This window comes from Micropterus dolomieu, linkage group LG08 (assembly GCF_021292245.1).
Source record: "Micropterus dolomieu isolate WLL.071019.BEF.003 ecotype Adirondacks linkage group LG08, ASM2129224v1, whole genome shotgun sequence".
Lineage (NCBI taxonomy): Eukaryota > Metazoa > Chordata > Actinopteri > Centrarchiformes > Centrarchidae > Micropterus > Micropterus dolomieu.
Genome location: NC_060157.1, coordinates 1,808,879 through 1,835,085, shown reverse-complemented (window position 1 = coordinate 1,835,085; position 26,207 = coordinate 1,808,879). Strand labels below are relative to the sequence as shown.

At 38.6% G+C, this 26,207-nt stretch overlaps 1 protein-coding gene and 1 long non-coding RNA gene across 2 annotated transcripts in view; both read right to left on the bottom strand.

The window, feature by feature from the left end:
• itpr3 (inositol 1,4,5-trisphosphate receptor, type 3) overlaps positions 1-3,990 on the bottom strand; it is a 104,288-nt gene extending 100,298 nt beyond the window's left edge. Inside the window, exon 1 of the mRNA XM_046055563.1 lies at positions 3,477-3,990. Coding sequence (XP_045911519.1) covers positions 3,477-3,568 — 92 coding nt within the window. The 5' untranslated portion in view covers positions 3,569-3,990. The remainder of the gene's footprint in view (positions 1-3,476) is intronic.
• A 6,045-nt stretch (positions 3,991-10,035) lies between these two features.
• LOC123974842 lies at positions 10,036-18,949 on the bottom strand. The gene is made up of 3 exons (XR_006825944.1): positions 17,673-18,949; positions 10,765-10,825; positions 10,036-10,098 (listed from the first exon to the last, which is right to left on the bottom strand). It is a non-coding gene; the product is annotated as an uncharacterized LOC123974842 (long non-coding RNA).
• Between the last annotated feature and the right edge of the window lie 7,258 nt (positions 18,950-26,207).

Here is a 26,207-nt window from a genome sequence, read left to right as displayed (position 1 = left end):
ATTTTCACCTGATTTGTTATCTGGGTTAATGCTCAGTGAGTTTTAACTACTTTATATACAGTGAGCTTGTTTTAACTAGTGACGTGTGGATCGATCCTAAAGTATCGATATTTCTGATACCAACGTTTCCTGCTCTAGGATCGATACTCATATAAAAGGATCGATATCTAAACTCAGTAATTTGGAGTGAGTGTGTGTTTTATTATAAGTATCTTACTATCACCAGGATGGTCTAATTATACTCAGTTGATAGGAACTACTTTCCCTTCCGTCTGTCAAAGTCATGCTTGCGCAACGGCTCTGTGACGGAGCTTCAGCCCTTTACATTTCCCATGATTGAATACTGACTCTGGCCGACTGTAAAAACACACATCTGGCTGTATGCTTTAGCTGTGAAGGTAATAATGTTGCTGTGTGTGATGTGTGTGGAACGACAGTGAAATACTTTGGCAACACTGCAAACTTCGCTAAACATCTGAGATTTAGTCAAAATAATATGATGATGTTATGAAGCGGCAGTTCTGAGCAGGATAAATTCATTATAATTAAAGAATATGACAGTAGTTTGATGTCTTGTCATTATGCTGCCATTATTTTGAATTGGTAAGGCTACAGGCTACTCCTTATTTCTCTCATAAATACAGAAACGGGACGGGGAGGTCACATTAAACTAGAAATAAAATATGTGAAAAGTATTGGTATTGGCAAGACCAGACTTGGTATTGGATCGGAGTGGTTAATTAAGTGGTATCGCACATCACTAGTTTTAACTGCTTTAAATACACAATGAGCTAGTTTTAACTGCTTTCTATAGTTAGCTACTTTTAGGTGCTTTATACGGTTAGCAAGCTTTTAACTGCTCTGTATACAGAGAGCTAACTTTTAACTGCTTTATATATAGTTAGCTAGTTTTAGGTGTTTTATATAGAAAGAGCTTACTTTTAACTGCTTTATATATAGTTAGCTAGTTTTATTTACTTTTTATATAGTTAGTTTTAACTGCTTTATATACAGTTAGCTAGTTTTAGGTGTTTTATATACAGAGAACTTACTTTTAACTGCTCTGTATCCAGTTAGCTAGTTTTAACTACTTTTTATAAAGTTAGTTTTAACTGCTTTATATATAGTTAGCTAGTTTTAACTATTTTTTATATAGTTAGTTTTAACTGGTTTATATACTGTTAGCTAATTTTAACTTCTTTATATACAGTTAGCTAGTTTTAGGTGTTTTATATAGAAAGAGCTTACTTTTAACTGCTTTATATATAGTTAGCTAGTTTTATTTACTTTTTATATAGTTAGTTTTAACTGCTTTATATACAGTTAGCTAGTTTTAGGTGTTTTATATACAGAGAACTTACTTTTAACTGCTCTGTATCCAGTTAGCTAGTTTTAACTACTTTTTATAAAGTTAGTTTTAACTGCTTTATATATAGTTAGCTAGTTTTAACTATTTTTTATATAGTTAGTTTTAACTGGTTTATATACTGTTAGCTAATTTTAACTTCTTTATATACAGTTAGCTAGTTTTAGGTGTTTTATATAGAAAGAGCTTACTTTTAACTGCTTTATATATAGTTAGCTAGTTTTATTTACTTTTTATATAGTTAGTTTTAACTGCTTTATATACAGTTAGCTAGTTTTAGGTGTTTTATATACAGAGAACTTACTTTTAACTGCTCTGTATCCAGTTAGCTAGTTTTAACTACTTTTTATAAAGTTAGTTTTAACTGCTTTATATATAGTTAGCTAGTTTTAACTATTTTTTATATAGTTAGTTTTAACTGGTTTATATACTGTTAGCTAATTTTAACTTCTTTATATACAGTTAGCTAGTTTTAGGTGTTTTATATACAGAAAACTTACTTTTAACTGCTCTGTGTCCAGTTAGCTAGTTTTAACTACTTTTTATATAGTTAGTTTTAACTGCATTATATATAGTTAGCTAGTTTTATTTACTTTTTATATAGTTAGTTTTAACTGCTTTATATACAGTTAGCTAGTTTTAGGTGTTTTATATAGAGAGAGCTTACTTTTAACTGCTCTGTATCCAGTTTTATCCAGTTAGTTTTAACTGTTTTATATCCTCTAAAGCCCTGGATATACTTGCTTTTAACTACGCGTCACGTACACAAGATGGCTGCCACTCTTATCCTGCGTTCCTTTGGAGCGTATGTTGCGCACGTCTCCAGAAATGAATGCTACGCGTCCGCGACATGCAGTTCCACACGTGAACGTGGGGGCAGTATTTCGATCTGACCGGCAGGTCAGCAGCAATCTCCTGTTCCACAAACCAGCCCAGGTGGTGGCGGTATGCAGTTGGTTTGCCAACCGCCATTAAACGCAATAGAAGAAGGTCAGCCACAGACTTTAAAAAAGGGGATTTATGGCGGGATGTTTACAGTAAAACTCCTGGAGCTAGTCCGCAATTGCCAAGATCGTTATGATGTCTCATTAAAGTCACAACCTGCTCGAGTGTCGCTATGTTTGGTTTGTGTACGATGTGCAAATTCTGAGGTTGTCAAGGAAGATAATCCAGTGTTGGCGAGGGATGACCCGGTCCTGGTCTGCCCCCTAGTGGATTCAGGTTTAATCCTTCAGGTACACGCAAAGTACGCAGGCAAGTATTCGAACAAAGTTAAAAAGTATTGTTAAAAAGCAAGTATATCCAGGGCTTTATCTAGTTGTAACAGGTTTATACACAGTAAACTATTTATAACTGCTTTATACAAAGTCAGTAAGTTTTAACTGCTTTATATACAGTTAGTTAGCTTTTAACTACTATATAGTAAGTTTTAGCTGGTTTACATACTGTTAGCTAATTTAAACTACAAATATACTTTATTAACATTAACTAGCTTTTAACTGTTTTATGTAGTTCAAACTGCTTTATATACAGTTAGTTTTAACTGCTTTATATACAGTAAACCGGTTTAGCCCAGTGGTTCCCGACCCAGGTGTAGGGCCCCTCCAAAAGGTCACATTAATCTGACGGTCCTGAGATGATTAATGGGAGAAAAAAGGAGAAAATACACATCTGACACACAAATGCGTATTTATTTTTTGGATGTTTCTGTACTCTTTTATGTTTTGCATAATACCATATATATATATATATATATATATATTTTTTTTTTTTACTATAGAGTTTTACTACAGAGTTTGATTTTATTTTTAATAATGCAATAATGTATTTTATAAGCTTATCATGACTTCTGTCATGCAAAATCTTATTCTGAAAAGTGACTATAGCAACTAAAGATGTCAGATAAACGTAGCTTGAAGTATAAAGTTTCACTAATACTAAACTAACAATATAATAAAGTACAAGTAACTTGAAATTGTACTTTATTACAGTACTTGAGTAAATGTACCTCCCTTCTTCCCACCACAGGATGCGGTAGTACACTGTAAGAGTTTACGTGTCAACATTAAACACGTGCATGTGGAGGACACTCCAGGGACAGTGGACTCACCCCAGGGTGCTGATGAAGCCATTGACCGACCCCTCGGCGTACAGGGACACGATATCCCCGATATGAAGGAAACTGGAGGCAGAGTCAGACATCCTGCAGCTGATTCACGTTCCTCCAAACAGCGAGAATAAACCCACAGGATGAGAAGGAGAGTTCACTTCTCTCTCTCTGTGAACGGGGGCAAACTTCAGAGTTTCTTCCTCACATGCAGCAGCTGGAGTCCAGAGAGATCATAAAAAAGCTCCTTACATTCAGACTGCAGAGTGCTCACTCAGTCTGCCTCCACAGAGCCACTGCCGGGTTCTGCATGGCAGCAAACTGGAAAAATAAAAACAGTCAATAAGTTCGGAGAAGATTAAAAAACGAGTCCAAAAAGTCGGAGAAAGAAGCGGATTCGCCCCCGTGACTGCAGCGAGACAGGATCTCCAAAGTATTACAGAAGCCACCTCTGTGTCTGTGTGTCTTGCAGGAGGTTAAAGTGTGCACAGAGAGGTGTGGAGACACTCAACAAGGCAACTTACTGATCTGCCCCCTCCCTCTATCCGCGTGCACGCTCACGCCGAAGACTCATGTATGAAAAACCAGGAAGTGAGTCGACGTGGTGATAAGGCTGACAGACAGGTTCAAGAAAGAAAAACCGCTGCAGGGCCACACACACACACACACACACACACACACACACACACACACACACACACGCATGCATGCATGCACCGGGCGTGCACGGGCAAGCCTATGAGGCACGTGCACGCGCGCAATATGCCCATCAACAAAACCCGAGTGACAGACAAGTTAGGTCGCATATTTCTGAGTTGCTTGAGCTCATTCTTAACCTTACCTGTCTAACCTCAAGGTTTTTTTCTCTCCAGAGCTTTTAACCACATGTCACAGCTTTCATCAGCAGGTGGAGTGCTGCAACCATGGGTGACATGTCCCCACCATTTTTTTTAATGTATTATTTCTTTAAAAAATATTAATCAATGAATTCTGAAAAATAGCTTGCACCAAGAAATGTTAACTAACAAATAAAAATGTTTTGAGAAGGGTTTATTTGCAGAATGAGAAAACATGCAATGCAATTTAAATATAGAAGAAACAAATCTGCTTATTAAAAACCGACCTAAAAACGTTAACATATTATTGACACAGTTTCTTCTTGTCCAAGTTTTCCGTTCTTTCCCTCTGAATGTCTGAATGTGACAAACAGCTGTTGAGTCGGTTTTGTGACTTCCTTTAAATTAAAGACAATGATGTAGCATTGAAACAAATGCAGTTTAACTTAACATCTAAAGGGGAAGTTGTTTCTATTCTGTCATATTTTAGGGCAGTGATATTTGATTGGCCTGTTATGTTATCTTACTCAGTGTCACTCAACAACCTGTAGTATTGTGACAAATAAATCAACCTTGTACCTTGTACATGCACTGGTGCTTGGATGAGTTTGATTCACTTGGTGTTGCAGGTGTGGATTTATTTTCTATTTTCCATCTGTAGTCCCCAGCAGGTCGTCACAAGGTACCAAACAACAACAACACAACAAAACAATAAATGAAATACAGTTTAATCACAATATAAAAGACACCGGAACTTTCTAGACAGGTTTATGCAGTTTGCTCTTTATGCAGTTAAGTGCAAATGGATGCAGTAAAGTGCTGCATCTAGTGCAGGAACAAACAGCAGCGTGAGACTCCGACTGTATGATCCCACAAAAAGGTGAACTACTAAAGTGGCTACTTGAAAGCCAGACAGTTCATTTGATACTATATGTGATCACATATTTGATGTGTCTCGAGCCATTGTTGTGGGGTAAGTGGGGCGTTTCCTTACTGCAGCCGGGATCCCAGTATCCTTCACTGACAATACAGTTCGTCCAAACGTTGTGCGTCTGAAAGGCACCACAGTTCTGCCACCACCAGTTGATTTCTGTTTCTGTAATGTATTCACTTAATGGGGTAGGAGCAAGTCCACGTAGGATCTTATACACTTAGAGCAGGAAAATTTAAACCTAGAATTTGTAAAACATAGGATTTTGTGTTTCTTGGAGGTTGAGGCAGTGACAAAAAGAAAATGTTTTCCTTTTGAAGATTTTTATGGCTCTTTAAAAAAGTGATTATTGGTTTGAGTGTTGTTGCATTTATAAAGATGTGATGGTTGGCTGTTATGTGTATGTAATATTTTTCCTGACCAGCATAATAATTCTGTACTCTGTACTTACACCGATACTCATACTCTGACCCTTTCGGTTTTTATCACCTGAGCCCTTATGTCTCCTTCACTTCGCGACGCCCTTGGCTGCAACTAGAGATTGTTTTCATCAACTTGATGAAACGTGATTATTTTCTCAAGTGATCGTTTGGTCTATAAAACTAATTCTGTTGATCGACTCTAGTGGAGTTTGCCGGTATTTTTCCCGGAGTTGTAAACCACATCTCATCGGGAAGACCTGGCCCAGTTTACGCCTCTTGTGTATCAAGGTATCATGTTAGTTTATCATTATACAGGAGGCTGTACAATGCAATTAAAGTTTGTAGTGCCTTTATGCTACACACACTGAACATAACAGATAAGTCATTTATATCACAATAGGTTAGCAAAAAACTAATTATGATTAAATAGGCCTATACAGTTATTATTATACAAATATACATACACTGTACACTGAGGAAATAAATGTGCAGTGCATTTTTTGAATTTGAATCTGGGAGAAAGTAAACAGGAGTAAGTTAAATCTGTCAAAACGAAGCCTGCATAATACTGTAAAATAAATGCCTGGCTGTGAAGTTAAGCTGACCACTAACTATGTGAAAATGTTTTCATGACAGGCCCCTTTTTTACCACAGCAAAATCACAATTCTTCTGTTTATGGAAATGTTGTTTATATTTCACACTTGCTTTGGCATTGCAAATGTCTGTTTCCCGTGCCAATAAAGCCCCTCCCAATTTGATTGGGAATTTGAATAATACATGGTCACGTTGTTCCACTGATGCTGTTGGTAGCAGCAGAAATAAGGAATGAGTTAAAAGGCAGTGAAGAAGAAGACTGTAAGCAAGTAAACATGGATGTAAACAATGCAGGTTTGTCTGTTAGAGCTCCAGGGTTAGTTTGTTTGTTTGTTTACAAGAAAACTCCACAGGGCGGCTTTAACGCAGTATTTGTCCAGGAGTCAGCATAAAAAGTCTTGACAGTTCTACAGAGTTTATTTGTATTTTTAAACGTGCACCATGTTTCCATATATGTTGAAATGAGAGGTAAAAGTTTCAGCCGGCTGCAACGTATTCCTTGTGCCCGTCAAAATGGCGTCCACACAAAATGCTTCTTGTTGCCAGTGACAGGCTCAGATTGTTACAGCAGGTGTCGGACAACATCATGGAAAGGATCCCTAACGAGGGAAGTCTCGTTCAAAGGCAGTTCTCACTCTGAAATCTCGTGAGAGGCGAGTTGTTGCAGGAGCCCTGAAATCGGAGAGGCGAGTTGTTGTGTACGTAGAGGAGCTGCTGACGCAACAAAAACTCCTGTCCCTCGTTTCCAACAGCTGAATCAATCTACTGAACAGATTCAAAACTTTTTGTACTTAAGAGTCATTTTTACACACCAACAAAATGTGAAAATAGGGCTCAGGGTTAAAAAATATTTACAGATATATAACTGAAAGGATCCTTTAATTTGCTAATGTTAGCATGCATGCATGGTGGAGCTGTAAACAGTACAAAAATGTGGACCTGAACTGTAAATTAAACTAGTTTCAGCCTAAATTACTTCACTATATGAAGCAATACAATTACAAATATAATACACATTTCTGCTTACACCGTCCTCACACAGATAAACTCTGTGAAACAAACATCTTTCATGCTAATACAGTTTGCCCGAGACAGTTAATTCTGACACAGTCCTGGTCAAATACTTTACAATATATTAAAGCTGCCCTGTGCACTTTTCTTGGAATCAATGTGAAAATAGGGCACAGGTTTAAAAAAACACCTAAATTACCCTTTAACACAAAGTACATCTGAGGCTGATGGGAATGTCATATTATGTGTCACACAGTCGTGTCATGCGTGCATTTCTACTGTGCAGCACCCCTGAGCCAAAATGTCTTCCCGCGCGCCTAACGTGTTATCTTTTGACTATTAATATTTTGAAATGGATGCAATGTTTTATTTCAAGAACACCATTTTAGAGAAGCTGGCAAATCTAAAATGCGGTCACGCGGCACGAGGTGTGAGGTGAGATTCTGTTCATCCGTCAGCCTGACGTCACAGACAACGTGAACTTATTTTTACCTACAGTAATTAAAAGTAAAAGTTGATATGGACCTAAAACTGTGGCATCATTTTCACTGTTGTGAAACCAAAATACAAACTCCTGCTCGTAGTCTCCAAAATGAGAAGTGGCATTTTTCTAAGAAGCGGAAGTGTGTGTTTTTTTTTCAGAAACCGCAATTTTCTGCGAGAACACAGAAACACACAGTGGCACAGTACATTTACTCACTACTGTACTTAAGTTCAAATTTGAGGTACTTGTATTTCCATTTTATGCAACTTCTCTACATTTGTCTGACGGCTTTAGTTACTTTTCAGATTTTAATCCAAAAACATCACATAAAAATGTTTTTCTGCACAATGAGTACTTTTACTCAAGTACTGTACTTAAGTAAAAATTTGAGGTACTTGTACTTTACTTGAGCATTTATACTTCACTACATTTGTCCGTGTGTCCAGTAAAACACAAACAACAGGGAGCGTTTTTCTGCACAATGAGTACTTTTACTTTGGATAATACTTACATGCTTTTAATCAAAAAAGGTTTTGAATGCAGGACATTGATGAAGTGGAGTATTTTCAGAGTAGTATTAGTACTTTTACTTGCGTAATGGATCTGAATGCTTCTTCACAGGCTGCTGAGGGAGGGTTTTGTTACACACCCATGTCTAGACTGTGTGTGTGTGAAGTCTTGCTGACTGGGCTTCCTGTTTTAGCTATTAAAGCAGCAGGCTGGTACTTTAACTGTCCCAGCAAACACACCACAGACACCAGAAGAAGGACCAGTGGTGGTTTGAGTCTTACTGGGCTCCATGCTCTGTCTCAGTGTTGTTGTGGTCACTGCAAAGGAAACACAAACAGAGGCTTTGAGGATCATGGAAAGACCAGATCAACATCAGCTGACAGCTGTTGGAACTTCAGTTCGCTGATCAAATACTTGTTGCTCGTCCTCCATCTCAGCTACACCCCGATTCTCTGATAGAAGGAAAACAGGATGGCCGACATTTACAACATAGGCAGATTTGAATCATAAAACAAGGCACCTCAAACACGGGTGTGGATCCAACAAGAATCAACTTGAGACATGAGACGCTACTGCTCCTGACATTAACATTGTTTATGTTTAATATCAGTTTATTGATAGCTTATATTTGCACTCTTCACTAATTTGTACTGCAACCATAGGTGGCATTTACACTGGGGACATGTCCCCACCGCTTTTTGAAAGCAGTTGTTAAAAATGTTCATGCACCAAGAAATGTTAATTAACCAATGGAAATGCTTTGAGAAGGGTTTATTTGCACAATAAGAAAACCTGCATTGCAATTTAAATATAGAAGAAACATCTGCGTTGTCCAAAACAAGTAACTTAAGCTAAGAAAACCATGCTAGTGATTACTATATTATATTCCAATTTATTTTTATATAATTAATTGTTACAGTCACCTGAATTTGACACAATTTCCCTCAATAGAAAAAAAGAAATACATCGGTGCAGAAAATGCAAATGTCCCCAGAATGCAGGAAATTAAGCGTTTAATGCTCAAAATCTGCTGGGGAAGGACCGCCAGACCCCCCCATCGTATATTTGATCAATAAATATTTTATCTAAATAATATGCCTATTAAAATACACTGAACAAAATTATAAACGCAACCCTTTTGTTTTTGTCCCCATTCATCATGAATTGAACTCAAAGATCTAAGACTTTCTCTATGTACACAAAAGGCCTATTTCTCTCAAACATTGTTCACAAATCTGTGTTAGTGAGCACTTCTCCTTTGCCGAGATAATCCATCCACCTCACAGGTGTGGCATATCAAGATGCTGATCAGACAGCATGGGGATTACACAGGTGTGCCTTAGGCTGGCTACAATAAAAGGCCTTAGGCTGGCCACAATAAATGGCCTCTCCCAAAATGTGTCAAGTCCAAGTGAAGTCACGGGTCATTGGTGTTAAAGTTAAAGTCAAGTTGTAAGTATTTTTTGATTTTGTCAAATTGAGTCTAAACCCAGATAGCAAACATTATTGAAACTATGTTGAATCAGCATTCTGCTCTCAACGCTAATTTAAATGAATCAACATCAGACTCAGATGTTGATTCATCGTCCTTTTGCACCATTTTTTAACTTTGAAACAATTTTGAAATCATAGCTAACTAAAAATCAACGTGACATCAATGTTATTTCAACCAATATTAAACTACAGAAAAGAGACTATAATATTAAAAATGTATAAATGACAACGGACAATTTAATCAGTTAAAAAATACAAGTTTATTTATGGAATTAAAATAAATTATATCCACAACTCCTGCTCTGCTCTGTCCACCTATCCCCATTGGTTCAGTCAGGGCATCTAACAGAAAACATTTAAACAAAATAACTTTCAGTAGTGAAAATGATGTGAAGATGAACAATGTCAGTCGGGCTGAATTGGAGCTATATTATTATATAGATATTATATTTGGCAAAGCCTAACAGTTAACTTACTTGAATTCACTAACGTTACAGATTCGCCAGTTTATTGTAGATGTGGACTGCCTGGCTGTGGTGGAATCCATTGACGTTTATAGTTTAACGTAATTTATACTGTCTAACATTAAATGCAATCATAGATTGAATCTGGAAGCTGAAAGTTGTAGAAGACTGACAGATGGATCAAGTTAGCTGGCTTATTTAAAGTTAAATGACAGAGGCATTAGCTAGGATCAGTTACGAGCATGAGAAAGGCGTGAATATATTTTGCAAAGCACTCGAAATCTGAGCAAAGATTAAATACAGTTATTATCCTGATTTACAGTCATGTACAGTTGTAAAGTCCTGTAAAGTTAGCATTTAAGCAAGCGAAGTAAATTATCCTATTACAATGGAGCTTGGATATTGTGCTATTTGTCATTATAAAATGGTACTGAAACACTTGTATATAGTCTATGACTGCATATACTGTTAGACAATGTCAATAAACGATAAATGTCTCCAAATTTGGTACAATTAAACATTAGATAAATAAATATGTGCTTACCTGATGTGGACTTGTGAGATGTGTGGGGTTCAGGAGCGTTAATCCACCAAGCGATGGTCTCCTGTTCAACAATACAATATCATATTTCTCGGTCAACTATAAATCCATTGCTTTTCAATATCACGTAATTTCCGTCAACAATAATTCAATGACTTTTCAATCATGTTTCCCAGTCAAACTATCATTCAATGACTTTTCAATCATATTTTCCGGTCAACAATAATTCAATGACTTTTCAATCATATTTCCCCGTGAACTATAAATCAGTGGCTTTTCAATATCTTGTAATTTCTGGTCAACTATAAATAGATGATTTTTCAACATTGTTGTTGTTACCCAGTCAACTTCAAATCAATGCTTAATCAAGTATAATCGGGACAACTATAAATCAATATTATTCCAATGTCATGCTCATATGTGGTCGTTTTGCATCGGTATTGCAATACTGAATCAACATTTTGAGATGTCATAGGGTTGAGATTTCAATCTCATCATTACTTTTCCTCCGCTGCCTTTGTGTTTTAATTTTTATTGTACTGTTTGTATTTTAATTGTATTCTGTTTGTAAAGCACTTTGATTGAAAGCGCCCTATAAATAATTTATTATTATTACTTTTGTACTCAAGTTGTTATTGGTGATGACCAAAGCAACAGCACTTTTACATGAGTACAGTTTTGGGCTACTCTACCCACCTCTGTCAGGTGAACAAAAACACAGCTTGGTGTTTGCAGCCACTTTAAACCGTGAAGACGAGTGAACACTAACACAGTGATTAGTAGTCTACTCGCTCCACGTGTTCATTAAGAGATTTATAATATGAGCTGTGTGAGTGTGTGTCTGTGGTGTTCATGGTGACAGCGGGCATTCAGGGTTTCCCCGGTCTCTGTGGTGATGGAGAGAACAGAACAGGCCAACAGCACGTTTGTTTCTCCGTAAAAACTTCCGCCGGGTGTGAGGAACAAACCTCGACCTGTGTGTGTTTGTGTGATATACTGCCAGCCTCTGTTCTGCATCAGACTAAAAACCTGCTAAACTCAGTTAAGGAAAAATACGACAGGAAAAGCATTCTCGTGTCTGCTTTATGTTCACCAGCATGTTTACTGCAGGGACACAGTTATTATTCAGTCAATAATAATCAGAATAAAAATTTATATATGTTGACATTTTGGTTAAGAAATGTGACTTATTGGCTGAAGACGTCCCAGAGCTTGAAAACAAGCACAGACTTCAAGGGAAAGAGACAATGAAAGAATACTGAGTAGAAAGCCCGTAACGCAAAAGATGGCGGTTGTCTGTCTTTTAACAGCCGCCACATTGTGTCACTGCAGGAAATGAACTCTGGTCTCCCACACCAAAGGAATGTGTCGTCTCCACTACGCCATCGCCACCCAGCCAACATATTCAGTGGGATTTATCGACGGCATAGCCTCAAAAATGTAACTACACGTGGAGGCGACACAGACCGTAGAAACTGTGATTGGTCGACTAGGTAGCCTCGCAACGCCTCCGAGCCGACAGGAAGTCCCCTGTGCTTTTAAGTAAATTTTACTGGCGGCCAAATCGGCGGCTGTAACACGGTGGATCAATATATTTGAGCGAAATGACTCGTTTCACCATCAGAATGTGATCCTTTCTGTCGAAAGCATTTGAAAAGGCTACACCAGCTGTACGTTTACAATTTTACCCGCATTCACGTTAGCGGAGCGCTAAGCTGTAAGTTAGCCTGCTCGGCCGGCAAAAGTCAACACAGTGGACTCTGTAGCGCTACCGCTAACTAGTGTTTGGCGGAACGACAGAGACGCACAAGTATAAATAATGCATGGCTACGTGCGTAGACCTGACGCAGGAGTATAAATCGAGCTTTAGGCCAATCGTGTGCTTCCACTGACGTCAGTGAAAAGTTTCAGATGTTGTGGTGGCGGCGAGGACCAGTTCAGATAGGACTACATGTCCGCCAAAATCCTGCGAGAAAAGCCTCCAGATGTTAAATGCAGTACTCGCAGTATGTGTTAGAAAGCACCAGGGTGCCTTCTATAAGCGTAAACAGTGTATGCTGACAGTATCCATAACGTCAGTTAGCTTAGCATTTGTTCAAGCGCTCCGCTGGGATGAGCTCATGGCGTCACGTCACTGGCGCTCTGGATGGAGCCGTAAATGAAATGAATAACACCTTTTAAAACTTATGTTGGGGCAAAGTCATCAAACCTTTTCAGACTGTACTGCTGATTCTATACATGCAAGTGCAGTTATGGCACTCTACCCGTTCATTTAGATAGAGGCATGATCTTGTTGGTCCTACATAACAGCCCGGAGGACTTACCAAGATGGCTGCCGATTGGCGGGACTTTCCTATATAAGGAATTTGAAAAAACGCACACACTCAATCAGCAATGTTAACCCTTATGTCCTCCTCAAATTTTGCACCCTCTGGACACTTTCGTTCAAAACTGTGTTCTTAAATCACTTAAACAACTTCAATCCTCCTTCCTGACAATTTTCAGGATTTTAACCCTTTAAATGCCAGTTTAGGTATTTGAATTATTTTATTATTTATTGCAAAAAAAAAAACCCACAAAAAATTTATTATTTTCCATAAAATAAATAGTAGGTATGTGGGTCTTTGATGGTGATTAGAGTCTTGGATATGTCAAAGATTACCAACAAAACTGATTTGATTGCATTAGTATTTTTTCATGTAGTGTCAGATATAAAATTTTGCACCCTCTGGGCACCTTTGCGGCAAAAAATGTACACGCACAAAAAATTTGCTATGAAATCTTCACACATCAAATTTTCTTCTGCTTTTTTTTTTCCATAAATCTCTTAAACACCACAAACCAAATGGAAATCTTAAATTGGTCGTGGAATTTTAACAGCCACGTTAAGCGGGAGGGGTGTGATGATACACTCATGACACGACATTTTAACACTGTTTTTACAAAATCTTCAATGATGAAATATTTATTATAAATTATTCAACTGAAAGTCACAAACTTTGTGTCTTGTCTGTCAGTCTGTCACTGTTTGTTGTTTCCACCCGGCGCCCACGATGCTGCCAAACGAACAGTTTAAAAGTTGGAGAGGCTATTTCTATGCTAATTTCACCCTCACACTCTGAGAAATATCGTCATGTTATAATTTCGCGAGCTCTCGTCTCACCCCTACTCAGCAGCACCTGGAAAAACTCGTCCATGCATTTATCTTCAGTCGACTCGACTACTGTAACGGTGTCTTTACAGGCTCCCTAAAAAATCCAGCTGATTCAGAACGCTGCTGTCCTGTTCTGAGGTCTTTACACTGGCTTCCTCTCTGTCAGAGAACTGATTTCAAAATCCTGCTGTTGGTTTATAAAGCACTAGGACCAAAACACATTTCTGATCTTCTGCTTCTTTATGAACCATCCAGACCTCTCAGGTCTGTCTTCTGCCCCTAAACTAAACCCGGAGAAGCAGCGTTCAGTTTTTATGCTCCATATATCTGGAACAAACTCCCAGAAAACTGCAGGTCTGCTGAAACTGTCTTTTAAATCAAGACTTTTCTTTTTACTGCTGCTGTTTATTAAATCAAATGTAAAGCTGTAGATTAATATGTTTCACTTTTAATCCTATTTAAATGTCTTTTTATATTGCCCTGTGTTGCTTTTATGTTTCATGTAAAGCCCTTTGAATTCCCTTGTTTTAATCGAGCCTGGCCTCTGCATTAGTTTCTACAGAGATGTACAGTTGTGGAATGTAAGAACATTTACTCAAGTACAATTTTAAGGTACTTTTACTTTACTTGAGTATTTCCATTTTCTGCCAGTTAAGTATTGTACTTTTTGTACCTCATTCACATTTATTTCCTAACATAAGGTACCTTGCAGATTCAGAATATTAATACAAAATATAATCAGCTCGTGGATTCTGATGTGTTGATGCTGATTAAGTTCTGTTGGGGGGAATATTGACTTTGTCAGGGAACCTGTACAACAAGAATTCATCTCTAATCAGAAAAAAGAAGAGGTGCAGTCAATGCACAGGTAAATACACCTTCAGAAAGTATTTCTGTAATCCTGGCTCCGGACGTGCTTCTTGGAGTGTATGTAAGAGAGTTTTAAACATCTTTCCTAATCTGGTCCTCCCTCCTCCTCTGGTTCTTTCCGTTCTCTCTTGTTGTGGACACAGATCTCAGCACAGTCACTTTAAGACTTGAAGCTGAAGTCATTAAATTTCAGGCTGAAAAGAGTTCATGTTTCTCTGACTGCACACCATGTGGTTATATGTGTGTGTGTGTGTGTGTGTGACATAGTTGTGTCCACCTTTTGAAGTTGGACTCTCGGAGGATGGGGGGATGGACAGATTTAGAAAAAGACAGCTGTCTAAATAGGGACAAGATTAAAAAAAAATAGAAATTTTCCGTCTGAACTTGAAAAGCAGAGAAAAGCAGTGGGAGTTTTAATTAAACAGACGATAAGTTGATTTTAGAAACACATTAGTCTAAAACCTTTAATTGTCATGGTAAAGTAATACACGGTTATATTTCAGTATTTTCAGTAGTTTGATGACTGGGTGGGTTCGTGGGATATAAATTCTGAGGCTGCAGGAGGCAACAGCTTATATCTTCTGTAATTTGCTGCCTCTCCCGGCTTGTTACCGCAGTTTTTGGCAGTCGGTGAACAAGCAGAGCATCTGATATCAGGACCAGATCTACTGGTTATTCAAGATCTACTTATTGGAGATTACGCTAACATAAATGCAGGGTAACAAACAGCTGATAGAAGCCAAGGAGGGCTAAACTACTGGTAATCCAACATAGATAACAGAACAGGAAGTGAGAGTGTTGTTATGTGCTGGACCATTTCTAAGCTAACAGCTGTACTTTACCACACTTCAGAGGGAAATACTGTAGATTTTATTCTTTAAAAAAACATATGAGAAGCTTATAAAAATCACTGCATTGTTACAGATTTAACCATTTTTTGCTTTTGACCGGTCTCTGAGTCGCAGTTCCAAAAAGAGAGTTTTTACTTTTAAACTTTTCAGATGGTTTCATTTAAATATCTGTTCAAAGATCAGAGAAAAGTACAAACACTGAAAACAGTCAGTCTAAACTAAAAAAGCTAACTCTGTTTAAAGTAGTAAAAACTGTATATACTGTAAATAAGGTAATACTAGATTACAGGAGGAACTATTCAGATCCTTTATTTAAGTAAAAGTACTAATACTACACTGTAAATTACTAATAAATACACTCTGCATGGAAAATGTTACTTAAGTAAAATGAAAAAAGTATGTAAGTATAATCAGGAAAATGTATTAAAAGTAAAAATACTCAATGCAGAAAAATGTCCTGTAACTGTTATACTAATACTTATTATATTATAATATAATTATTCCTGGAGCTGTCTGACTGCAGATCATAATTATTTTCTTCATTAGTCGATTTGATTTGTTTGTAAAGATCGTGAAAATAGTGAGAAATGCCGTCGCAGTTACCGAGAGCCCAAAGTGACGCCTTCATAATGTTTGTTTTGTCCGACCAACAGTCCAAACCTTCAACGTTTTTAACAAACATTCAAATAATTAAAATAATTAACAGGAGAAGCAGCAAATCTTCACATTCGTGTCGCTGGATCCATCAAATGTCTTTGCATGAAAATTGAGTTTAACGATCAAAATAGTTGCCAGTTAACTTTCTGTCAACCGACTAATCATTTCAGCTGTACTCGTATAAACTGTTGGGGGGTTTAATTTATCACAAAACATCATATTTTATAGTCTTCATGTGTTTTGTGTGTAAAGAAACTGAAGCTGTCAGATAAATGTCTGAGATGTGGTGGAGTGGAAGTAGAAAGTGGCATGAAAGGATAATACTCAAGTAAAGTACAAGTATCTCAAATTTGTATTTAAGTACAGTACTTGAGTAAATATACTTTCCGCCACTGCAAACTGTATATACACTGAACAGGTGTGGCATATCAAGACGCTGATCAATGTTGCAAGTGTTGCATTTATAATTTTGTTAAAATATTTGAAACCAGCTCCACCTGGAGCAGCAACAACAGTAAAAGGCTGCTCAAACACTGAAGCATCAGAATTAACTATTTAAAAATGTCACAGAAGACATTTCACTGTATAGTAATACTGCAAGTACATTTAATATTAAAATAAAGATAATAATATAAAATTCAACATGTCTGTTTTTGTTTCCGTTTATAGTCTGTATATTTGTGTTCTCTCTACTGTAGCCTGTGTCTGATTTTCTTATTGCATTGTTGTAAGAGTAAGCACATCGTGAGCAATGTACAATCCACACTCAGATTCCTTGTATGTGACCACATACCTGGTGAGTAAAACTGATTCTGATTAACAACTAATACAACTTTGTTTTTACGTCTGTTTGTTTCAGCCTGTTACTAATTGAGCTTTAGAGGTGTTAGGTGTCAGTGTTTATTTAAGTTTTCTGTTTGTGGTACATTCAAATTCACAGTTTTGAAGCAGTACAGCTCGAAGATATTTGATATCACGGATGTGTTTATTAGACAGGTCGCGATCACCTGCCAGTCCACCTCACCTCCGGCCAGGCTCCACCCCTCGTGGTCCAGATGAGTGTAGCTCTGAAACCAGCGGATGAAGTTTGAGAGGACAGATGTGGACGTGTGTTCTTGGACATGGATCATGTGTGAATTTGGGTTAAATCCCACATGAGCGCGCCAGATTGTGTGTGTATCTGTTATTTTAGGTTATCTTCGAGCTGCAGTGTGATGTTTCGCTCCAAACCAAACACGACTGTCGGCTCCGGGAGATTTAGATTGGACTTAAGAGAAAGGAGGAATTTCGCGCTCTGTTGTTTCACACCATTTTCCACCGACTTTCTCTCCCATATAAGGTGTGTGTGTGTGTGTGTGTGTGTGTGTGCGTCCACTGACCTGTGCTGCCCTCCATGTCTTTCCCCCGGAGAGCCGGATAACCTTATATAGAGCTGCAGGAGCAGAGTGGACTGAGCAGGACAGCGTGTCCATATCCAGCCCGTCCTCTGACTGGAGCTGTCACTCTGAGGATCACCTGTCAATCAAAAGAGGTTTAATTAAAAGATTAATGCATCGGGATGATTAGGTAACGGCGCGGGGAAGATGAAGCAGGCTTTGAAGTGTGTCTCCAATTAAGGTTGTGTTCAGAGAAAAATCAACCCCCGCATTCTTCTGAATGGACCTGCTGCGTTGACACAGTGTATCCACCAACGCAAGGGCCTCTGGGAAAAAAAGAAGCAGCACAGGGTCAAACGCTAAGGCGCCGCATCGTCCGGTCAAAAACGTACATGCACATTCCTGGTAGATTGCTTTATTTCTCCTCATTGTTGCAACAAAAGATCAAATAAGCAGAAACATTATTCTGTGTTTCGGTGTCTGATGAAGCTTCAAACTTGATGATCTGTTTCTCAAACTGAAGCTGAAGCAGCACATCTAGAAATATAGCTGCATGCAGCAATACACAGTCTCCATGGTTTTTGATACTGGAAGACTTTTCTCATCCAAGAGGCTTCTTCAGGTCTGACTGACTGGAAGGGAGTCCCAGGTGTTGAGAGGGGTCCAACTGCAGACCTCCTCAGTTTTTTAACGGTGGCTAGCGTTAGCTCCTGAAGTAGCAGGATTAGCTTTCTTTTTCCTTTGGATAACGTAAGCTAACGTTACTCATAGACTGTATGAAGCTACGGTGTGTTTGTTTTTGTAAAGCATTTTGCAAAGGTATAGGTTTGCATTTGTCTTAACATGTTGACGACGCTCAGGTTAGTTATTTGTCCAAAACAAGATCAAATAAAAATCTATATCGTTTAGACCGTTCGGTGTAGCTTTTCACACTTAACATTAAACAGCGTGCAAAGACTTTGCTGGCTGGATGAATGAATCTTTATGAATTGAAGTTTATGTACTACGACAGTGTTTCCCAACCCTCTCATGGAGAAAGTTTCTCCCTGTCCTGCAGGATTTAATCTCTCCCTGCTTCAACACAGCTGATTGAAGCAGCTTCAGGATTCAGAACTAGTTGATAGTTTGAATCAGCTGTTTTGGAGCAGGGAGAGATTTAACACAGGGTTATTTAAACATAAAGATACTACTCCTCACCACAGCCGCTGTTGGCATATCCTAATTTGCGTGATTTGGATGTACAAATATTGATAGTGGTAAATATTTAGATGGAACATGCATTCAGACAAATGAGTCACTGCTGCCAGCTCCTTTTCTAACTGTTTAATCTGTGTGTGTACAGTGAATACAGTAAAATTATTATTACAGTAGGCTATTGTCTCCAGTCATTTTTAAAAAGTGGATATTTACTAAATTATCGATACAGGTATACATGTTGTTTTGCATGTGTGTTCATTTTTATAGATTTTATAGTTTGATAGTCCAGCAGGGTTCTAGTTACGGCCCATAAGGAGGTCTGAGCTCTTATGGAAGCAGTAAAATTCTGCATCTCACTAATTCATTTACCAACAGCCATTATTTTTACACAACTCTGCCATTATTTTATCACAAATGTACAATATATTGATAAGATAAACACACTAAAATAAACACGTTTTCCAAACACCACATGAATGTCATTACGACATGATTAATAATAATTAATATGACACCATAAAGGGCGGGTTGGACTGGCGACCTGTCCAGGTTGTACCCCGCCTGTCGCCAGATGTCAGCTGGGATTGGCTCCAGCCCCCCGCGACCCTGTGCGCAGGATAAGCGGTTGACGATGGATGGATAAAGAGCGGGTTTGCGTCTTTCCTTGAGCAGGAGTCTTTGTTGGTTTATTTCACGATTTTAAAACTTAAACTTTGTTGCAGTATCACACACATCTGGGGCAAGTAGTGAGCTGCTGTGTGTGAGAAAAAAGTGTTGACCACGTAATGAGCAAGTCTCTGTCCAGGCTTCTATTATTTATTTATTTGTTTATTAATTAATCCCAGCCGGTAATGATGAAGCTCAAAATGTAGTCCAGTTTCCACAGTTGTCCGTTTTTCCTATTAAATTCAGCTGATTGCAGTAAAATAGTAGCCATAGTATATTACTCTTCAAAGGTAAATTATGAATGAGAAGTATGTGTGTTTCTTTTAGGATGACTGGAAGAGAGTCACACTCTTAATCAACCACATGTTTTTCTGTGGCAGGATGTTGCTGACTGTATGGACGGAGTTAATGTCATATTTTGACAAAATAAATAAATAGTGCCTGTAAAAAAAGATACTTTTACTAGTTGAATGACTGAAGCTATATACTAAGCTATAAGCTTTTTTTGCTAGTAGAATAACAAATCAATATGCTATATTTAAGGAATTAGCCTGCTGGTTTCCCGTTACAGTGTTGACTAAATAATTAAATATAAATCAACGACAAAAACCCTCCCCCTATGTCTACCTGATTAAACGTTATAATTTTTGAATGCGTTTCCTGTCATATCACACGCTTTTATTTTGTAGTTGTAGTTTGCGTGTATTTCCTGTCCTGACCGGCCTGACAGCGGAGGTCTGCAGTTGGAGCCTCTAGCAGGTTTCTAACCTTTGTGGGGTCTTTGTCATGGTGATGGGTTGGTTTGTTAAAGGCCCTGGCTGTTGTAACAACAGTCGTTATGGTCGTTGAAATGATCTGAGGCCAAGCCTGAACGCCTGTCATTGGCCAAATGTGAGTGTTTGTTCAGTCTCCTGGGAAGCCATGAAAGGACAGCATTGTAAGTGGGGGGCAAGTCATGTCTCGGACCTCCTCCCATGTTGAGAGATGGTCTCTCTACTATGGTGTAAATGCCGTCTTTGCCTCGTCTTCCAAGCGATTGGCCCTTCCTATTCAAAATATGTACATTGTTCTCCTTCAAACTAGGTTTGTGCAAAATAAGGCCTTCAACCCTGTGAACTCCTAAGTCATGCTGCTACAATAACAATGAGGTTCCAACACGGAAACAAAACAAAGAAAGCAAAGAAAATTGTGGGTGCGTAAATGGACTTTGTCACTCTTCACATTCATACACTGATGGCAGGAGGATGACAGGAGAGCAGGAAATGTTCGGGTCCATGAAGATGATCAAAACGGTTATAAGAGAAAAGGGGACAGGAACATCACTTAACGCAGAAATGGACGTTTCCAGAAATATATTTTAGTAGCAAGTAGAAATCACTGAAGAAGCAAGAATCATTTCAACAGGACTCTCAAGTCGAGACAGGCAAGTCCAAGTGAAGTCTCAAATCCAAAGCTTTTGAATGTCAAATCCTAAACAAGTCCTAATGTGTTCTTCACCAAATTTAATAACGTATCATCTTTAACAAGAGTTAAAAGTGTTATCCTGTACAGAAAGGAAAGGCAAAGGCGCAATTTCACACAACAAATGTTGTATAATTGCATGAATTAAATAAAGTGTTGATCCACTACAAACAGTTTTTTTTTTATATCATAACTTATATGTGGGCTTGGGGAGGGTAACTATGGAGGAATTATTGGGTCAGAACTAAAACTAAAAGTCTAAATCAAAAATGCATTTGGCATTTTGGGCAATTAGTGTTTAGAATTGGGCATTTGAGCCTAAACGCCCAAATGCCCAATTCTAAACACTAAATGCTCAATCTCAAATACCAAATGCATTTTTGATTTAGACTTTTAGTTCATAATTTATTTCTTTTAGTTTTAATTCTGACCCAATAATCCTTCCATAGCTATCAGGTCAGTTCAAGTTAAAAGGCTCAAGTCCAAGTGTAGTCATAGGTCAAGTTTCGGCCTGTTGGTGGCAGCAGATAAAGTCTGCTGCAGACTGACATCCTGCCTGACCAATCAACACCGCCGCAGCAGTTAATGTCTTGTGTTTCCACTTCGTTCCTCTGCCTACGCTCTGTTAGGTTGGTCAACGCTGACAGACGATTCGGGCAGGTATCTGCACGTCCTAAGAAGCTGTTCACCTGTCTGTCAGTCAGCAGAGTATTTAACTCAGGCTGTACGGACAATAAGAGTTAAAAGCATTAATGATATTAAGGTTAATCTTCTGGAAATCCATTTTCCGCTGGCAGCAGTTTACACAGTTACCCAGAAGTCAATTCAATGAAATTTTTGGCATCGGAAGAAGACGTTTACGTTGCCAAAGCAAGTGTGTCCTTCTATTTAACTTCTCTCTGCAGCTCCTCCTGAGGTCGGATGGGATTTCAACCATCGGCCAACATATAAGACTAAAGGCTCTATTTAATCCATCTGCAGTGAATCATGATCTAAAGTGCAGAACTCCACCTCTGAGGTCTAAGGGCATGTTTTTAAACTCTTCCTCGGTTTTACAAATCTTCTTAAATTCACTTTCAAAGGCATGTGCACAACATGATACCATGTGTGTTATTTCAGCTCCATGTGTAATGAGCTCACCGCTTGCCGTAGAGCATTGTGGAAAGAGAGAGGTCTTGTGAAAACAAACTATTACTCATGTGGACAAATTGTTTGGGTGCTTGAAATGTGTTTTTCTAACATAGTTGAATATATGAATAAAATAATAGATAACGCATAATAAATGTCTAAACTCACACTGAGTAATTAAATTTTTTGAGTTCAAGTGTGATTTTACCTTTAGCAAATGTTAAAGCGACTGAGGAAAAATAGGACTGAATAATAACTTTACACTACATATCAAGCTTTATAGGATGTGTGCAAATGAAAAATTTGCATTACAACAGGTTTTTCTTCCAAACCAAATGTATCCCAATATGTAGAGAAAAAACGCATAATCTGGCTGCAAAGTCAGACTCGAGGCACGAAGAGGTTGTGTTCGGTCTCTTAATTAATCATAGGTGTGCGGTTTGGGGTGTAACATGAAATATCATCTTCCAGTCTTGGTTTCCTGTTGTTTCAGGTCACTGTCAGGTCAAACGTGAGACCTTAATGTTTCAAAGTATTCAGACAGTGAAATCAACCATTAGCACTGCCCTGGTGCATCATGGGAGAACACCTGGTGATTTGAGAAATGTGTTGACACACGCCGCCCATTTGGCAAACACTGTGCAGAGGCCATCGCATCGCACACACACCCGACATCAGATCACTTTTAGGGCACGCTAACGTCCTTTGTGCAGCTATGAGAGTGTGTGTGTGTGTGTGTGTGTGTGAAGCAGGTGTTTGCATTGCACAGAGACCTGACAGCATCCTGATCACATGACCCTTTAGCCACTCTTGTTTAAATAAAGTTTTGGCTCCACATGTTGTCCCTCAAACCATCGTTTCTATCAGTTAGAATAAAAATGTTCCTACTCAAGTTGATTGATCAATAAAAATAGACATTAACAACAAGTCAGAGCTGCAGATGTAAAAAGCATGAAGCAAGAAGATTCTGACCCCGTTGTCACCGTGGGTTTGAACTCCTCACTACACTGCTGGAATGTAACTAAGTACATTTACCCAAGTACTGTACTTACGTATACTTTCGAGGTACTTCTCAGAGGGACATACTTCACACTTTTATCTGACAGCTTTAGTTACTAGTTGATAGTGATCTTTATTGGCCACATCCAATTTTACACCCAGCACAACACTGAATTGGTTGTCTGCATTTAACCCGTCCTAATTAGAAGCAGTGGGCGGCAGTCATGCAGCACCCGGGGACCAGTTAGGGGTTCAGGGCCCTGCTCAGGGGCCTGCTCAGGGGCTCCTGAGGCTGTGGTTTGTACTGGACCCTCTGGTTCCCAAGCCAAGTCCCTACAGACTGAGCTAATGCAGAATCAGTTTCTTTGGAAATTAGGAATTTTGCAAAAAACACTTGAAGAATTTATAAATTTTGATGTTTTATTACAAATTAAACAGTTTAGACAAGTGCAGCTGAAACAATTAAAGAAAATGTTTTTTATTGTCATGTGTTGCGAAATTCATTTAGTTAATAGACAAAAACATTAAGTGGGAACTATTTTGACGGTTGAAGTATTTTTTTCCGGTAGAAACACATGATGTAAAGACTGTGATGTTTGACGTTTAGACTGTTGGTGGAAAAAAAAGGTTTGGTGGAGAAAATAAAGTGTATTTTTAAAGTGTGGTGTTCCTACTTTAACTGATACTTGGAGGTGATTCTGCTGTTTCACCAACACGGAGCGATATCGACCTCCAGTGGTAACAAGTGGACCTGCAGGTCTGTGGGGGTCAGTGTACAGAAGCTCAGATCAGGGCTGTAAGATGTTCCCAAGGGAAACGTTTTCCTCAGGATCACATATTTTATTTATTTTATTAGAGAATGTGTCCTGTAAAAGTTATTCCTCTCTGCTGAGGAAACAGCTGACTGTTCCTCCACACGACACTTAACATCTGTTTTAACAACACAGGTTTTGTGCGAGAGGCCTGTGGCCTGCACTGCGAAGGGAGTTCAACCTACTCAGAGTTAACAAACTCTGACCGCCTACACTGGAGTTAAACGGTACCACGACGGTGGATCAGATGTTGGTTAGTTGAGTCCATGTTAACTTAATTGAAGTTGGTACACGTTCGCAGAAAAGGGGCGTGTCAGGCCGTGCAGGCAGAGTTTATTTGCAACAGCGCATGCTCCGTATTTCTCCAGAGGAACGCATGTTGGTAGTGTCAGGAAATTATGAATGCAAAGACAAGTTAATGGTTAAATCTAACATCATGGCAGACGACTAAGCCAGGGCGGCTTGTTGGCATCGCATGGAGTAAATTTGAAGCCTAATTATCTCCCCAGTGTTCTTATTGTAGTTCAAATCTAAATCTTATCTTTTATGTGTGATATAATGAAGATGTAAGGTACAACTAAACTTAACATAAGGTCCATTGTCATAGAAAAAAAAAGCAGCCAGCAGAGAGGGGGAATAATCTGAGACAGAATTTAATTTCCAAGATTAATCTACAAGTAAAAAACGTGAACATTCTGACATTATAGTCACACATTTATGAGAGAAACTTCACTGTGCGAGGCTGCAACATCACACACACGCGTCTGCCGGGTATTATGCATGAACTGGAAAGTTATGTTAAACTATCAGATTTAGCAGTGAGGAAATACTCCTGAGTTTAGCCCACAATCACTATCATGCACCTCAGAGACCTTGCCGTGGATCGGCTGTATTCAGAAGAAAACTGAGTGATTTTCGAATTTGTGTCACATTAATTTCAGGATTTTCCTTCTTGTAAATTTCCTACTTTAATCTAGGATTTTTTTTCTCAGTTCAATTCAATTATAGACTACAGACGGGCAACATCTAAGAAACTATCCCGTTAATTCATTAAGATTCCTCTTTAAAAGCGCAGAGGCTGCAGAAGTTACACCCGACGTCACAAAGTTTCTCCTGAAGTTACCTGGATAAGCCGGTTACCTGGCTTCTTAGTACAGGCCACTGGGTTCAATTCCCCACTGTCTGTGACACATCCACCAATGTGTCCCTGAGCAAGACACTGCGACCTCTGACATATCAAATAATTACTCTATATTATTATTAATTTTGTTTGTAAGTTTATTCACAACAACATTAAAACTTGATAAAACATTCTTAACTCTACAAAGTGACTTGTAAGATTTCAGCCACAGACTTGCTTGTTTTACTAACTGCTCGTCTGTTTCTTCTGTTGTTGTTTCTTGTGTTAATAAAAACACATTGTATTCAGTCCTCCCGCGATATGTTTAACACCCATTCACATGACCTTTTGACCCCATTTCCACATGAAGACACGTGTGATCTGTATCTGGGTCAGCTAAACTTTAAATCACTGCAGAACACACCGCAATCAGAACACGACTGGAAACGTAGGATGAATTTAATCATTTAATAATTTTATATTTTGCTTATTTTGAAAACAAGGCTTTATAAAAAAATTAACAAACTGATCTGTTTGCAAAACTAAGTAAAATAAAGTAAAACTATAGAGTAAATGTCTTTAGTGTTTGTCTTTGTCAGTTTATTTCACTAAAGGATTATTAGGAACACCATACTAATACTGTGTTTGACCCCCTTTCGCCTTCAGAACTGCCTTAATTCTACGTGGCATTGATTCAACAAGGTGCTGAAAGCATTCTTTAGAAATGTTGGCCCATATTGATGGATAGCATCTTGCAGTTGATGGAGATTTGTGGGATGCACATCCAGGGCACGAAGCTCCCGTTCCACCACATCCCAAAGATGCTCTATTGGGTTGAGATCTGGTGACTGTGGGGGCCATTTTAGTACAGTGAACTCATTGTCATGTTCAAGAAACCAATTTGAAATGATTGGAGCTTTGTGACATGGTGCGTTATCCTGCTGGAAGTAGCCATCAGAGGATGGGTACATGGTGGCCATAAAGGGATGGACATGGTCAGAAACAATGCTCAGGTAGGCCGTGGCATTTAAACGATGCCCAATTGGCACTAAGGGGCCTAAAGTGTGCCAAGAAATCATCCCCCACACCATTACACCACCACCACCAGCCTGCACAGTGGTAACAAGGCATGATGGATCCATGTTCTCATTCTGT